The 17,541-nt window shown below is 27.3% G+C and overlaps 6 protein-coding genes across 6 annotated transcripts; 2 read left to right on the top strand and 4 right to left on the bottom strand.

The window, feature by feature from the left end:
- Nucleotides 1-11: 11 nt before the first annotated feature.
- SRAE_2000085600 (10 kDa heat shock protein, mitochondrial) lies at nt 12-547 on the bottom strand (the record flags this gene model as incomplete). The annotated part of the gene is made up of 5 exons (XM_024651738.1): nt 12-54; nt 97-111; nt 161-205; nt 261-478; nt 521-547. 5 exons carry the CDS (start codon nt 545-547, stop codon nt 12-14), a joined length of 348 nt encoding a protein of 115 aa, XP_024505386.1.
- A 407-nt stretch (nt 548-954) lies between these two features.
- Nucleotides 955-2,649, top strand: SRAE_2000085500 (Heat shock 60kD protein 1; the record flags this gene model as incomplete). The annotated part of the gene is made up of 1 exon (XM_024651737.1): nt 955-2,649. One exon carries the CDS (start codon nt 955-957, stop codon nt 2,647-2,649), a length of 1,695 nt encoding a protein of 564 aa, XP_024505385.1.
- A 308-nt stretch (nt 2,650-2,957) lies between these two features.
- SRAE_2000085400 (Domain of unknown function DUF148 domain-containing protein) lies at nt 2,958-3,980 on the bottom strand (the record flags this gene model as incomplete). The annotated part of the gene is made up of 2 exons (XM_024651736.1): nt 2,958-3,662; nt 3,714-3,980. The coding sequence occupies 2 exons, from the start codon at nt 3,978-3,980 to the stop codon at nt 2,958-2,960; spliced, it is 972 nt and encodes a 323-aa protein (XP_024505384.1).
- A 1,996-nt stretch (nt 3,981-5,976) lies between these two features.
- SRAE_2000085300 (Striated muscle preferentially expressed protein kinase) lies at nt 5,977-11,171 on the top strand (the record flags this gene model as incomplete). Its single annotated transcript, XM_024651735.1, has 6 exons — nt 5,977-5,999; nt 6,371-6,892; nt 6,942-7,059; nt 7,481-8,263; nt 8,317-10,790; nt 10,832-11,171. 6 exons carry the CDS (start codon nt 5,977-5,979, stop codon nt 11,169-11,171), a joined length of 4,260 nt encoding a protein of 1,419 aa, XP_024505383.1.
- A 59-nt stretch (nt 11,172-11,230) lies between these two features.
- Nucleotides 11,231-12,859, bottom strand: SRAE_2000085200 (Origin recognition complex subunit 1; the record flags this gene model as incomplete). Its single annotated transcript, XM_024651734.1, has 1 exon — nt 11,231-12,859. One exon carries the CDS (start codon nt 12,857-12,859, stop codon nt 11,231-11,233), a length of 1,629 nt encoding a protein of 542 aa, XP_024505382.1.
- Nucleotides 12,860-13,194: 335 nt separating this feature from the next.
- Nucleotides 13,195-15,719, bottom strand: SRAE_2000085100 (Mitogen-activated protein kinase kinase kinase MLT; the record flags this gene model as incomplete). Its single annotated transcript, XM_024651733.1, has 4 exons — nt 13,195-13,749; nt 13,793-14,605; nt 14,645-15,259; nt 15,312-15,719. The coding sequence occupies 4 exons, from the start codon at nt 15,717-15,719 to the stop codon at nt 13,195-13,197; spliced, it is 2,391 nt and encodes a 796-aa protein (XP_024505381.1).
- Nucleotides 15,720-17,541: the final 1,822 nt, after the last annotated feature.

The following is a 17,541-nucleotide window of genomic DNA, read 5'->3' as shown; positions in this document are numbered from 1 at the left end:
AACATTTTATACTATTGTATTAATCTCCCTCCTACCATATCACCACAAACTACACTATAAATAGTTGTATAAAATTTTTTATAGTCTTTAACCAACCAACAAGAATACAAACTACAATATCAACTATGCAAAAAACAACAAAATAATATATAAAAATTACACTTTAATGTATTCCTTAGTTAGTGAGTTTGGCGATGAGATCTGACTCACGATAGATGAAATATTCTGCATCATCCATAACAACTTTATTTCCACCATACTCCGGCAACATAACACGATCTCCAACACTAACTGATAAAGGTATAAGTTTACCATCCTCAGTACGAAGTCCTGGACCAGCAGCAACAACAGTACCTTCAAGAACCTTTCCTTGGGCTTTCTCTGGAATGTAAATACCTCCTTTAGATTTTACTTCAGCAGCAGCTTTTTTGATCATAACACGATCAAAAAGTGGTTGAACATTTTTAAGAGCTGATGACTAAAAAGAAATATAATTTTATATAGAAATAAAATAACCTACACATCTACGAACAGCGGAAAGAAGCATATTTACCAAAATTACAAGAACCTGCAATTAGTTAAAAAATAATTTAAAATTAAAATAATCTCTAAGTTATATGGACGAGCCGCAGATTACCATCATAACTTAAAAGTCATTCTAGAACATTCTGCAACAAGATCGTCTCTACTATCGTTGTAGGAGCAATTTATTAATTTGTAGATTTTTTTTAAAGAAATTTCGCGAAAATTCCTATATTAATATTTCGCAATAGTGCAGCAAGAAATGTTTATTCTATTCCAATTTATTTTAATTTAAAGTATATCTTTAATACTTTCGTTATAAAAATTAGTTTTCAGTTTTTACAAATTATAATTTTTTTGAAAATTTTTTCAATTAAAAGTTTGTTTAATATTTAAATTTTTAGGAATATATTAACAGTACAACTTTAAAAAATGCTTCGTCTTGCTGCTCATAATTTTTCTAAATCTATTATCAGATCATATGCTAAAGATCTTAAATTTGGAGCTGATGGAAGAAAAGCCATGCTTGTTGGAGTAGATCTTTTAGCTGACGCTGTATCTGTTACAATGGGACCAAAAGGAAGAAATGTTATTATTGAACAAAGTTTTGGTGGACCAAAAATTACAAAAGACGGTGTTACCGTTGCTAAGGCTATTGATCTCGAAGATAAATATCAAAATATGGGTGCAAAATTGGTTCAAGATGTTGCAGATAAGGCTAACGAACAAGCTGGTGACGGAACAACTTGCGCTACTGTTCTTGCCAGAGCTATTGCTAAAGAAGGATTTGAAAATATTAGCCGTGGTGCTAATCCAATTGAAGTTAGAAAAGGTGTCATGTCATCCGTTGAAGCTATTGTTGAAGAGTTAAAGAAGATGTCAAAGCAAGTTACAACTCCAGAAGAAATTGCTCAAGTTGCTACTATTTCTGCTAATGGAGATAAAGATATTGGAAAATTGATATCTGAAGCTATGAAAAAAGTTGGAAATAAAGGTGTCATTACCGTTAAGGATGGAAAAACTCTTGACGATGAATTAGAAATTATTGAAGGAATGAAATTTGACCGTGGATATATTTCTCCATATTTCATGAATACTTCCAAGGGTGGAAAATGTTTCTTTGAAAAATGTTTAGTCCTTCTTTCTGAGAAAAAAATTTCCCAAGTTCAAGATATTGTTCCAGCTCTTGAATTAGCAAATAAATATCGTCAACCACTTATTATTATTGCTGAAGATGTCGATGGTGAAGCTCTTACAACCCTCGTTCTTAACAGATTAAAGGTTGGTCTTCAAGTTTGTGCTGTAAAAGCTCCTGGTTTTGGAGACAACCGCAAAAACACATTGAAAGATATTGCCATTGCTACAGGAGCTAAAGTCTTTGGAGATGAATCTAATTTACACAAACTTGAAGATATTCAAGCAGGTGACTTTGGTGAAGTTGCTGAAGTTACAGTTACAAAAGATGATACTCTTATGCTTAATGGAAAAGGAGATGCTGAACAAGTTGAGAAGAGAATTCAACAAATTGAATTTGAGATTGAACAATCTACTTCTGAGTATGAAAAAGAAAAACTTAATGAACGTTTAGCTAAATTATCAAAAGGTGTTGCTGTCCTTAAAATTGGAGGTGCTTCTGAAGTTGAAGTTAGTGAAAAGAGAGATCGTGTCACAGATGCACTCTGTGCAACACGTGCTGCTGTAGAAGAAGGAATCGTACCAGGAGGTGGTGTTGCTCTTCTTCGTGCTGTCAAAGTTCTTGATAACATCAAAGTCGGTAATTCTGATCAAGAATTGGGAGTTAGAATTGTCCAAAAAGCCGTTCGTCAACCAATTTCTACCATTATTAAGAATGCTGGACTTGAACCAGCTAGTATCGTTGAAAAAGTTTATGCAAATGAATCAGTCAGTTTCGGTTACGATGCTTTGAATGATAAGTTTGTTGATATGATCCAAACTGGTATTATTGATCCAACCAAAGTTGTCCGTACATCACTTCAAGACGCTGCTGGTGTTGCTTCACTTTTAGCCACTACTGAATGTGTTGTTACAGAAGTTCCAAAAGAAACTCCAGCACCTCCAATGGGTGGTATGGGAGGTATGGGCGGAATGGGTGGTGGAATGTTCTAAATCACTAGTCATTTTTTTACCTTCTGCTTCTAATCTTTCCTTATTTTTAAGATCAATAATTATAATGTATTTAAAGTATCAAACTAGATTATTGTTTTAGGGTTGTTACATTTTTGTTTTGGTTTTCAACAAATAAATAAAATATAAACTATTAATGTGTATTGTTAGTACAACTTTCGTAAAAAAACTAAAAAATAATCATATAAATTACAAACATCAAATATTTATTATCATAAGGAACAATAAACATAATTCATTAGTTAAATAATATTAACGTAACGAGAACATACTCGCATCCTCAACACTCTTCAATAGTTGTTCAATCTTGGGAAAAGACTACGAGTGGAGTAGCGGAGTGTTCTTATTGTTTGATACTCAACCTCCTTAATTTCTTTAAGTTCATTTTCATAGGTGGTATCAGGATCTAATTTCAATGTTTCCAACTTATTAATGTAGGTATTAAGTTGGTTAACCAGCTTGTCAATAGTAGCTCTGTTAGATTCTAAACGTTGTTTCTTCTTTTTTTCAACGTTTTCAACATACTCTTCAAAGTTCTTTTTGACTGTTTCATCCTGCTTGCTAGCCCAAGCAGCCTCTAAGGCATTAACGTCCTTCTTTGGAAGAGACTTGTTCTCCTTACGAATGGCTAGATATTCATCGATTTTCTCTTGTTCAAGTCCTTCAAGGAATGAGAAAGTCTTTTCACGTTTCTCCTGAGATCTTTTGTTCCCTTTTCCAGACTTTGGTTCAGAGACACGAACTGATCTACCCTGTTTCTCAGTAACATTAATCTTTCTCAATTCATTACGAACATTGGCGTCAGCTTTAGCAAGCAAATTTCTAATTTTATTTCTTTCTTCCTTGAAAGAAATATTCTCCTCTTTTTTAATAGTCTCAACTTCATCAAAAAGCTTCTTAGCCTCTGGAGAAAGTTCTTCGTACTTTTTTGATCTTGTCTCTTCAAATTCAGTTCTTTTTTGGTTTAAATCTTCAATAAATTTCTTGTACTTTTCCTGGAAAAAAAAAATATTAATATAAAAATAGTCATACAACAAAAAATATACCTGAATTTCAGTAGGTTGTTTAGCAATAAATTCCTCCTCGGCCTTTTTCAACTCAGCCTTTGTCAATTTTTCGTTATTTCTAATCTTGAGGAATTCCTTGACATAGTCTTCTGAAAATGGTCCCAGGAAGTGTTCTCCATTTTTTTTGTTGGAAGAACGGAATCGATAGTTACTACGTGGTCCTTTAAATCCGCGTCTTCCAGCACCGAAGCGGCCTCTGCCATAACGGCCTCCTCTGCGAGCATTGTATGATTTATAGTCGGCCATCTTCTAACTTCGGATAATTTATCTCTTTGAGAAACTTAAATTAAAAGAAAAAAAAATTAATAAAATAAATTGTAAAAAATAAACTATACAAATTTATTTGACAAATTAAAATAAAGGTATATATTGTAAATACCTAACAATGATATTATCGAGGGAAAGTTTAAGTCATACATTACTCTTTCAGATGCTATATAACAAATATTAAAAATTTCTAAAAATACTAAATAATATAATGATAGGTAGAAAACTCCACGTATTGAATTAATTTAAATAGGAATTATTAACAGAACAAAAGTTCACTAATGCTTCTCAAACGATTTTATACACAAAATCCATACAAGATAGGAAAAACAAATATAATAGTCTTTTTCAGTACAGCCTATATTTAAACACAGAAACACGTTTAAGTGAACATTAATGATAGATGTAAATATATAGAAAAATACATATTAATGATATAAAAACTACGTGCCTAAACGAAAAATAATCAAAAAGAGACAGAAATTGATGAACGACCTGTTAAAATTTTACAGTTAAAATGTACCATTTTATCCTAACGATTTAAACAGATAGTAAAAAGTAAACGCTTTAAAAAAAGTGTTTTAGATAGAAAAAAAAATAATCTATAACATCACCCACAGACATCAGGACATAGTTAGGGGGTCAATTAAAAATTTGGAGGTGAACACATAAAATTATTTTGTACAAATTAATTAGTAACAAAGCGCAAGTTATCTACACATTTGTATATATGAGGAAAAAAGAATGTTCTAGAATTTATTTTCTTTCAACTACACGTTTGAGTATGGTTAGATTGACGTTATGTATGTCTGCCACTTAACACGACCTATCATCGAAATGGTAACGAAATAAAAAAGCGCAAGGAGTGATTTAACTTTGTTTTTATGGCTTACCAATGCTAAAATAAAAAAAATCTCTCTTAACTTAATAGTATTATAATATAATAATACAATAATAAAATACAATTCTTTTACGATATTTTATAATAATAAAAGTAGAAATAATTTGATTATTTTCTTTGTCTTTATATAATTTATATCTATACAGGTATATTAAGGAAAAAAAACTTTACTATGCACAAAAACACCTATATTGTCATTTTTAATATTATATTTTAATAAAAAAAAAATTTATTAATTTAAAAAATAATATCAAAAATAAATTAAGATACATAAAATATTTCCAACAAATTATGTATAAAAATGAAAGATATTATGAAATGGAAAAACTGTAATGTTAACATAAAACAAATATTTAATGATAAAATAAATATGCAAATAAAGATTGTTTAAAAAAAGAAACAGAATTTTTCAAAAAGACCACGTTTTCAAAAAACCAACTGCAAGTTATACTACTACCTATAAATATATAAAAAAAAGGTGGAGATTATAATGATAATTTTATGCTTATAATTAACAAGAAAGCCATAAACGATATACCACAAAAGTGCAAATTGTTGATATACATATTATAATATCGTAAACATCGATTTACTTTACATATATGAATTTTAAGGAATGACCCTAGTAATATATTTATATTATGTGTAGGATGAAAAGCATCTTATATTCTATGTATAATAAAATATCACAAAGAAGTTAGCTGATAAATTTAACATTAAAAATAGCAGAAGATTAGATAAAGAAATACCAATAACCTAATCGTTAATTATTATTTAAAAAAACATAAATTACTATGATATCCAAGGGCCTATTGGTACTTATAAATATACATTAAAAAGTAATATCTTCTCCGGAATGCATAATTCTTATACTTTAAAACAATCTTCTGATATTTAAATATAAAATATAATAAAGTTAAGAAAAGTAGTCAACTTTTCTTTTTTGTGGCAATTTGTTAGATCAACATATATTTTTAATTTTAATTTATATTTTTGACGGCTTATATTATTAGGAATTTAATTACCGATTATGAATGAAAAACTTGAAAATATACTAAAATTATAGAAAAGAAAATGTTACATTATACTTTTCAAAGGTAAGCAATTATATATCAAAAAAAAAAAAATTAAAAATAGTAAATTATTATTGTAATTTCTTACTTTTCTTTTGATATAATTCTTTTGTTAAAAGAAAATATTATTGGGAATAATTTATATTTTATTCAAGTGTTCATTATTATTCTATATAAAAATTTTTCAATTTTTAAAATCTAGTTTTTAAAAGTTTTAATATTTACTTTTAAAAATAATTGTCAGCTTTTCAACTTATTCATTAGTAGAAATATTTTTTAATATAATTATCTACATATATTTTATGATAATTAATTTTTGATAATTTTTTGTTTAAAAATTTAATCTTAACATATCTATTTATGGGTTTAGAAAGGTGTTTAAAATATAATTTTAGTTCAAATAAAACTTTTTTGGATTCATTGGTTCCTCCAAAGATTCATGAAAGTTTATCATCAAAAGCATCTCCTGATCGTGATCCATCTAAAGAAGATCAGGTTAGAGTTTTTGTAAAGCAACTTTTAACAGCATTACAATATATGCATGATCGTAATCAACCTCATCTTGATTTAAGACCTGAAGTTGTATTATTACAAGATGATCATTTATGTTTGGCTGATTTTGGACAAAATATTCATGTAAAAAATGGAAGAATTACTGGTAATTTTAAAGCATCTCCAGAATTTGTAGCACCGGAATTAGTTAAAAATGAAAAAATTGGATTATATAGTGATATGTGGAGTGTAGGAATTATGACTTTTGTTTTACTCGGTGGAATTTCACCATTTTTAGGTGATAATGATAATGAAACTTTATTAAATGTTGTAGAAGGTAGATTTGATTTGCAATGTAAAGAACTTTCATATGTTACAAATGAAGCAATTGATTTTCTTGAACGTTTATTAATCATTAATCCATTGTAAGTCATATGTTTTTTTTATATAAGATAAATTAATTTATTTTTTCAGTCAAAGAATGACTGTTAATGAGGCATTGTCACATCCATGGATATGTGAATCATCTTTATTAGATGCAAAATTGTCATCTGAATTTTTAAGAGAATTCAAATATAGGCATAAATGGTTGGTAAGTAAATAAATTAATATAATATTATTTTTATTATTAGTAAATATTAACAGTATAAATACTATATCATTCAATGCTTTTTTTTTCTATTACTAACTTTATTTATGCTCAGGAAGAAGCTTTTAACAAATAAAAGATTTAATCATATAACTTTTATATTTTACTTATAATTAAACTTTTATAAATATTTCTTTGAATGAAGCAGTAAACGCGTTGTGATAAACTAGCATACTGATATATTTTATCTATCATATCTATAATACTTTCCTGCAAATGTGAATAAAGCTTGTCTGACAAACAAAAGATGAGAAATCATTGTCTCTAAACATTATATGTTGTAGAATTAACCACTTTATAATTTACCTACTAACTTTTTACTAAATTTAACATATTAAAATATTAAAATAAATCTAAATTTTAGGAACGCAGAGTTTTTGTACAACAAACTCCATCAGATTCAATTTTAAAAGTTGAACCAATTCCAGTACCTGAATTTTGTGAATCTCATCCTAACGAAAAACATTTAGGTACGATTATAGATCCAGTAGCTATTTACGATTTTCTTACAATCAAAGATCAACCACGTTTATTTGAACCAAAATTTACATACGGAAGCCGTTTATCTCCAGAAACTGAAACAAATTCTAATTTGTCTCCAACAACAAGTTCAGTATCTCTTCATAAACTTTCATATCCATTAAATATAATTGACGACTCATCCTTTGGATTATATCGAACAGAGTCAGAAGAAAGTATAAATACATTACCATTTGAAGAGCCAATAAAATTTAAGATAGGGAGAGGTTTAAAAGATTCTTCTCCATTATCTACAAATTCGGTTGGTATCCAAAATACCTTCAAAAAATCACCATCTCCATCAATGCAAAATTGTGGTGAAGATAGAAAAATTTTACAATCACAAGAAGGGGGTGAATGTCCTATAAGTGATTTACTTAAAAAAGACATTGAAAAGAAATTAAAAAAAGCTACTGAAGATAAGTATTTTGAAGACGAAGAAGAAGACGAAGAAATTTTTGATACCGATTTTATTCCACCTTTACGTTTAATAAAAGGTGAACGTCGTGAGATTGAAGAAGAAATTGCAAATAGAATTTTAAGTGACATTTCTGAAGAAAATTCTTATGCTGGTTCTATTGTTAGTTTAAACGACATTGAACCAAATCAAAAATTATTAACAAATAATGTAAGTTTTTAATAAATTTTTAATTGTACAAATTTCAATTGTAATAATTTTAGCCAAGAAAAAAATTATATAGAAGTCGTTCAAGATCAACTACACCAATGGATAATAGTGGTAGTGAAGATTCATTTACACCAATTGCTTCACCATCTGTTACTATTGATATGGATGATGACAATGAATCTGTCAAAGCATTTTTTTCTGAAAAAGGATTTAATGTTCCTCCTGAACAAATGGATCCCTCTGTTCCAGTTAGTGCTCCTTTATTTCTTGAAGGATTAGGTAAACATAAAATTACCGTGGTAAGCAATGAAGAACGCCCAAAATCAGGAGGTGGATTATCTCCAGGATTAAAATGTCGACCAGGAACAAAATCACCGGTTCTTTTATCACCAGGAAGAGAACATAAAATGGAATGTGTTATTAGTACAAAAAGAGGAAAACAAAGAATGACAAAACCAATGAATGAAGAGGCTCCAATTGATAATTCAATAAACAATTTAAATGAAAAAAGAAAGGCCAGTGTCAAATTTCATGATGACTTTGATGATTTTGATGCATTAATGGCTGAAGCAGAGAAAGTAAAAAGTGAATATAAAGAAAAAAGACCTAAATTAAATGGAGAAAAAAAAGAAAATATAGAAAATATAGAAATTCAAGAAAAACCAATTATTGATAATGAAGAAAAGACAAAAATACCTGTTAGAAGATATAATTTAGAGGAAGAACTTGAAAAATATAGACCAAAAAATTATTATAAAGAGGAAGAAAATATTGTTCCAGAGAATGATATAGATGATTATATTTGGGATAGTCATTATCAAATAGGTCCAGATACTTTATTACTTGCATCAAAAGGTGCTTCTTTTAATGCTAGAGTTAGAGGTTATAGATCATTTCTTTGGGGTGAAGGTGCACCATATGTTGGTGTAGGTATTTTAGGATTTAGAAATAGAGATATTACAGTAAGAGAAAGAAGAAGATATACAGATTTAATGAAAGAAGAATCAAATAATATACTAAACACTGGTTTTACAGATGAATTTGGTAAAAAATTACATATAATACATAATAAAATAAATAAATTACAAAATCATGGAGGTTTATCTTCTAATATAAGTGAACAAAAAGGTTCTGTAATTTTTAAAAAAAGACTTCGTGATGTTTATTGGCATGAAGAAAAAAGTAGATTTCTTTTTGAATGTCAAGTTATTGGAAATCCTACTCCTGAAATTGTATGGAAATATAATAATACCATTATTAATAATTCAGATAGATACATTATTAAAAATTATAATGGTTATTGTAGTCTAGAAGTTGTTAGACCTGAACTTCATGAATTAGGTGAATATACATGTGAAGCAAGAAATGAAAATGGTTTTGATATAACAAGTTGTCGTGCTTATTCTGGTGAAACACCTGGAAAACCAGGAAGACCAGAAATTGAACTTGCTTCTGATACAGAAGTTTTGATATGTTGGGAAATGCCTGAAACTTGTACAACATTAGAAGGAATCAGATATAAATTAGAAATCAGACCTGCTGGTGAAAATGATCATTTTGCTCCATGGATAGTTGTTTCAGATAATATTGATGGTGAAGTATGTCTAGTAAAACATTTAGCTCCTCATGGTATTTATCAATTTAGAGTTACTGCAAAAAATGGTTTTGGATGGGGATTTCCAAGTTTAAATTCAAGAATTATTAAGACACATAGAAAAGGTGTTCCAAAATTACAAACCGAATTATTAAAAAGAGATATTTGTATAAATTCTGTTTCTATTCCAAGTAGACCAATCGTCAAAAGAGGTAGTAGAGGAGGTGGATTATGTGAAATTTTAGAAGAATCTAATGATGATATGATAGAAAATGGAGTTGAAAGAAGAGAAAATACTAGTAAAATAGAAAATTTAGGTGAAGGTGTTACTTTATTAGTTGATGAAGATATTACAAAAAGATTTCAAATTGAAAAAGAAATATTTAGAGGAAGATTTTCAGTTGTTGTTAACGTTAGTGACAGTAAAAATGAGGGAAGAAGTCATTGTATTGCTAAAAAACGTTTGACAACTTATCCAGATGTTCCTTCTGCTTTAGATGAATATGAAAATTTAAAGTTATGTCAACATGAAAATGTTGTTCAATTAGTTGGAGCATATGAAAATGGTTCAACAATAACATTAATAACAGAAAGGTTATATGAAGATGTCTTTCACAGATTTAGTTTTCTTGATTCATATAATGAAGAATCTGTTGTATTAACAGTTAGGCAAATAGTATCAGCTTTGCACTGGATACACTATAAAGGTATATTACATCTAGATATTCAACCAGATAATATAATGTTTGTTAACAAAAGAAGCTGGTTTATAAAAATTATTGATTTTGGAAGTTCAAAAAAAATTAGCACAAATCCTTTAAAGAGTAGTACAATTCATCAGAGAATTGATTGGAAAGCACCAGAAGTTATTAAAGGAGAAAATGTTACAGAAAAAACTGACTGTTTTGGTATGGGCTTAATTGCATTTACAATGTATGTTTTATATAAATAATTATTTTTATTTTTTTTTCTAGTTTATCCGGATTCCATCCATTCTCTAGTATTAATGATACCTCTGAAGAAATATCAGATGCTATTTTAAATGTGAAATGTGATCCAAATTTAATTCCTGTACAAGCTTCTCAAGAAGCACTTAAATTTGTTACATGGGCATTGAAAAAAGATCCACGTCGTCGCATTTCAACATCCGAAGCTTTAACAGATCGTTGGTTATCTTCAGATGTTAGTATTGTTAGAAGAAGAGAAGCTATTAAATATAGTTCAAGTAAATTACGAAAAACGGCAGATTATATTATGCGAAGAGTTCCAAGATTAAATGGAAATGATATGACACCTGTAGAATTAATTAGATAAATATGAAACATTTAATATATACACAATATTATAATTAAAAAAAAAATTACAAAATTAGTTTAACTTCCCGCATTTTCTAAACAAAATTTAGCTTCAGATACTGTCATACCAAGCCTAAAAGTTCTAAATAAAATTGAACCATTAAACTTATTCAAATAAAGTAAATTGCAATCTGCCATTTTATTTATTAGTTTTCCAAAATTTTCCAACAAAATAGGAGTAATTTCTTTTTCTAAACAATTACGTTTATATTGTTGATATGTATCATAAATAGACATTTCTTCTAAACCTGATGATAATTGTTGACAAATACAAGCATCAAAAATTTGCTTTTCATGAATTGATAAATTTCTTACATATTCAACATCAATTGTTGAAGAAGATTCTTTTATAGCTTGTTGTACTAAACTTATAGAAACTTCATTTTTATTATTTGCCATTGCTATTTCTGTTGCTCGACTAACCACATCCAATGCTTTTCTTAAATCTCCATTTAAAGCAGCAACTTTTCTTGAAGCTAAATTTATAGCATCCTTAGAAATAACCGTTGTTCCTTCTACTCTTTTTGAAATAATTTTTGCAATTTGTTCATGATCGTAAGGTTGAAAACAAATTCTATTGGCTCCAAGTCTTGAACTAATTCGTTGGTTTAAAAGTCGTTCTGGTAAATCAAGGGTATTTGCTATAGCAATAACTGAAACTCTAGCAGAAGGGTTTGTTGTCCAATTAAATATATCGTAAATTATATCTAATTTTTTAGTACAAAGTAAATCTAGTTCATCAACTAAAATGACAACAGGTATTTTATTTTCATACGATAGAAACTTTTCATTTAATAATCTTCTAGCATTTTGTGGTGATATCCTAGTTGATTTAAAAACAGTTTTATAAACTTCAACAAAAACTTTGTTTGGTTGAGGCAATTCCATTCCATTAACGTAACAATAAATAAACTTCTTCTTCTTTGTTCCATTTAATTCTTTTAATACCTGAAGTGTTGATGCTGTTTTACCTGTTCCTGGAACACCAGAAATGTACATTGCTGAGCTCGTACCAGACTGAGATATTGCAGCTTTTACAAAAGTTTTTATTTTATTAGTTTCATCCTCACGGCAAACAAGTCGGCTGGGAATTTCAGACGTATGTAAGGATTTTAGTAAATTCATAAAGTCATTTTCATTTTTTTTACCATTTTTATTAGTAACATTTTTATTTCTTTTTGATTTCTTAGTTGGTGTTGGGCATTCATCAGAAACACTTTCTGACTCTTTTGCAGAAAAAATTTTATCATCACTATCACTTTTATTCGCAAAAAAGTCAATTTCAGATGAATCATTTTTTGAAATAATTTCAGTTCTACGTTTAGATCTAGTCATTGGTTCTGATTTTTTTCTAACCGTTTTACTAGTTTTTGAAATAATTAAAGGTGTCACAAAACATTTTCCAGGTTCAATAATATTAGTTAAATCTCTTGCAGCTGATCTTGTTTGTTTTTTTTCATTTATTTTTTTTCCTGTATTACTTATTGATAAAGTACTAAATCCTTCAGTTAAAATTTTTTTTGTTGGACTTTCAGGAGATTTCATATTTTTTTTAGCTAAAACATCTTTCCTTGATCTACTTCTTGTAATTCTCAATTCTTCTTCAACTGATCTTCTACGTGAACTTCGTAACTTTTTTGGAGTCATTAACTAAAAGAAATAATATTATTTATATTAGATAAAAAAAAAAAAACATAACAAAAAATTAAAAAGAAATTTATAAATTAAGGCTAATTGAAGGAAAGTAAAACGAAATAAAATATAATTTTTTGTTACAAATCTCAAAGAATGCATGTTTTGGTAATATGTTCATTATTTGTAATGGTGGCGCCAAAACTTTCATATTTTCATGAATATTGTATAAAAATTTAATTCATAGCTGTAAACTAAGAATCAGAAAATAATTCTTAAAAAGTAGAAGAATTTATTTTATACAAGAAGCAATAATTAAGTAGAATATTTTGTTAATTATTACTTAAAAATTAATGTTGATGTTTCTTTTTTAGTCTGTTATCAACTGTTATTTCAAAATCACTCATTAATAGTGTCGAAGGCGTATGTTGTCGGGAATGGAAAGAATTTTTGGATATACCCGTTCTACTGTTATTAATTAATCTTTTATCAATAGGAAATGACCTATTCACGTCTTTGTATTTTGATATCGAGTTAATTTTTTTCTTTCCAACAATAGTAAATTCATCTTCACTATCAGTAAATAATGAAAAAGATGGTCCATTTGTTGGTGTTTTATTATTGATATCTGTATTTGTTCGTTGTTTTATGTTACCATACTTTTGATAGCTTTGTTCTTTGTTTGAAATTTGTGGAGAAATTGGATAGTCTTGGTTTGAAACAATTTCAGCATAATTTACACCAAATTTATTTTTATTATAATGAGAGTGTAGACTTAATGGATTAATATGAGGAAAAGATGAAATTTCTGGCGACTCTAGTGGTGTTGTGTGTAAACTTGTGCAATAAGAATCACGTCTATTTTTCCAGACTCCTTGAAGATTTATATTTGACAGTGAGGAACGCTGAAATTTTATTGTAATTTAATAATAAAAATATTATTCTTACCATATCAGAGTAACTATTATTAGCTCTACACAAAGATGTTTCTGTTGCAAAAGGTTTTAATTTTAAAGTGACATCTTCACTAACTAAGCACTCCATATTATCAAATTGTGTAATTTTTGCTTCGATCAAATGACTTTGTGGGGATACAACTTGTTCACTAAAATTTATTTGACATATTACTTTTACTGGAGACAAATCTAAAGGTACTTGAGACCATTCATTATATCCAAATGGAGAATGATCACATCGAACAACATCAACTAAAGCAGCTTCAAATTTATCTAATATTGTAATACAAACTTCTTTAATAACATGTGATGAATGGTCGATTTCATGAGGAATTTCAAAATGAGCAGATTCATCTGTCCAATCACTATCAACAAAAACTTTGAACTTTGGTTGATTATTTTTATGTTTTCTTATATATAAAAATAATTGTATATTAATATCAAAATGAAGTAGATTATGTTTCTCTATCTTTTTGTTTGCATCAAAATTTACAGACATTTTAAGCGAAGGAAATTGTTGTATACCAGTATGTTCATTAAATTTGTGTCTTAATTGTTCTATTTCAAGTGCAAATACTACACGAAGATGAAGATTTTCAAATCCCAGCATTTCTAAATCTTTAGCTGTAATTCCTAATAATTTTTGTCCATTAATTTTATATTCTTTAATAATTTTACATATAAGATCAATACTTTTTTCTGTTATAATTGGATCAAGACACATTGCTAAAGCAACATTCTTAGCCCATTTTAAAACTTGATCTTCACTCCATGTGATAGCATTACTTATATCATTTGTACTATTCTTTAACAATTTTAAATTTCTTTGACTTAATTCTCTTACTTTAAGAGCATTTTCTCTTCTATCTAACTCTTCAGCTTTTCTAGCTAGATCCATTTTTAATTCATTTAACTGAGTTATTTGTTCTTCAATTTCATGCATCCATTCTAGTTTTCTTTCCATAAATCTGCGACACTCATCATTGAGATCATCGTTATTTGCCATAAGTTCAAGTTTGGTAATAACTTCTCTCATGTCTAGTCTATTCTTTGGTTCTGTTCTCCAACAACTTTTTATTAATGTTGCTAACTCAGTAGGACAACTTTCAGGTATGACTAGACGAACACCATGTGATGATATTATAGAAAATATTTTAAATTCAGTAAGTCCCTTATATGGAACTTCTCGTGCAATCATTTCCCATAGAACTATAGAAAAACTCCAAACATCACAAGCAGTAGTGATTCCTTCACGTTGATTAATCATTTCTGGACTCATCCATGCGGCAGTACCACCCCAAGAAGGTTCAGTAAATGAATGAGTTAGATCTTTTGATGTACCAAAATCACATAATTTACAAACCATTTTATTACCCAACACAATATTTTTTGATTTCAAATCACGATGTATTATTGTAATTGGAGCCTCATAATGTAAATAAGCAACACCATGTGCAATCTTTAAATTATTTTATTGTAACATAAAAAAAAGGAAGAACAAAAAAAAATACCTGAGTAGCCCATTGCAACATTTGATCAAAACTTATATCTTTTTTCTCAATATGAATTCGTTCATATAAAGAGCCATTGGCTGCAAATTCTGTTACAATGTAATAATCAGGTTTAGCTAATGAGACACCATAAAATTTAATAATATTTCTATGCCTTATTTGAGCTAAAATTTCAGCTTCTTTGTCTAATTCAAAAACTTTTTTCATTGCAACATCTAAACATTTTGCCTTCCAATATCCTTTATAAACAGTTCCAAAAGTTCCTACACCTAGCTGTGTTTGAAGAACTAATTCTTCTCTTGAAATAATAGGATAACTAATACCTTTCCCAATATCCATAGAATTTGATTCTTTATCAGTACTGTCATCATCATCAGGAGGTGTACCAGTTGTAAATGTAGTAGGCATTGTAGTTATTGATATTTAGACAAAAAAAAATGTTTATAATATATTTTATTTAAAAAAAAAAAAAAATTCCTGTATTTGAAATGGTAACAAAAATTTAGTAATAAATTGTATATTAAACAGTAATTAAAATTAATTATTGTTTAATTATTTCCACAAACTTTTACTTATATCAATTATAAATGATATTTCACAGTTTATACATTAATTGTTCGATGTTATTTTAGTGTATTATTAAAATTATGTGTTAAAAAGTAAAGCCATAGATTATTCCAAATCTATACATTCATTAGATGGTAAATATTAGAAATAAACAATACTATAAAAAATCAAACTATTTTTTTATGTAGTTTTTAAATATACCCAACTTTACGAAAAGGTAAAGCTATTGTTAATTTAAACAATAATATTGTTATATAGCAACATATACTTGTTCTCGGCTAGCTAACTCCAAGGAACTACAAGAAATGTCGCTTCAAGAGTTTTATTTAAAATTTTAATATGGCTTTTAGACATAAAGATAAAAATTTTAAAAAAAAAGCCAATATTAAATATGAAACTTTACGAAATTGATAAGTGTATATATACTTCAAATCATTTTATATTATAAATATAAGGCGACTCCTAAAATCATATGATATATAGTATTTATTGTTCACATACCCATATTGTGTATATTTTTAAATATATTGATACATATATATATATATAATTAATATTATTAATGAATCAACGAATGTACGTATTTTCTTTTATCCAACTATAATATATAATTGATAATAATAAAATAAGGAAATTTTTTCTTTATTTGTTTAACATTATTATTCTTATTTATTGCTAACTATAACAACAAATATTTAGCATTTTAATATCAATGAAATAGATTAATTACTACTTTATAATGCCTTGTGGCATTTTTGATAAATAAATTACATTTTTCTTAATTACAGACTACGCATATTTTATTAGATACACATCAAATTATTTTGGTATCACAAAAATGCATTATGTAATATGTCAAAGATGGAAGAATATATGAAAGATAAAACTAATTTATTTTGAAATAACAAAAGACCCTTTTTTTTGACACATGACTAAAAGAAAATAGATTTTTAATAATTTCTTGATATTTTATTATTTTTCATCTAATTATTATTTCTAAATAAATAGTATATAAAAAAATCTTTTTAATACAAAAAAATGACATTTGTCTCATATGGAAAACTATTTATGTACTAATTATTTGGAAACGTGATGCGCAGATAAAGCTTATATAATAATGTAGTAGTGTTTCATAAATAATTTGTTTTTTTATTTGTTACTCTCCAACGATGTTAATGTTTGTTCATCGTAATTTCCATATATATTTTTTATTGTTATTTTTTAAATAAGAGTTTTTTTGGAGAGAAAAGAAGTTTACAATTGCAGTTTTTAATATTTTTACGACTGTCTACGATGGATTAAGATTATATTACTGAAGTTAGAAATAATTTAAAATATACTAAAATATCAAAATGTCAATTTGTTTTTTTTTATTTTAAGACTTTTTTGAAAATTGTTTTTTAATTATCAACAATATATTTAAAAATGTACTTTTATAAATGAAATTGTTGTCGTATCTATTTTCTTTCTTATTTTTTTTTTGTTTCGTTTGATAATTTTTAATAATTTGAAAGCTTTCATATTGAATATACTCAGATAAAATAAAATTTGAATACAAAGGAAATTTGTACATCATACAATAAAGGAAATTAAATATTGAATATTAATTTTTAACTACTCTTTGGACTAGAGTTATTATATTTTAATTAAAATAAAATAAAAC

This window comes from Strongyloides ratti (assembly GCF_001040885.1).
Source record: "Strongyloides ratti genome assembly S_ratti_ED321, chromosome : 2".
Taxonomy (NCBI): Eukaryota; Metazoa; Nematoda; class Chromadorea; order Rhabditida; family Strongyloididae; genus Strongyloides; species Strongyloides ratti.
Note: the sequence above shows the minus strand (reverse complement) of the source record. Positions and strands in the feature narration are given on the sequence as shown.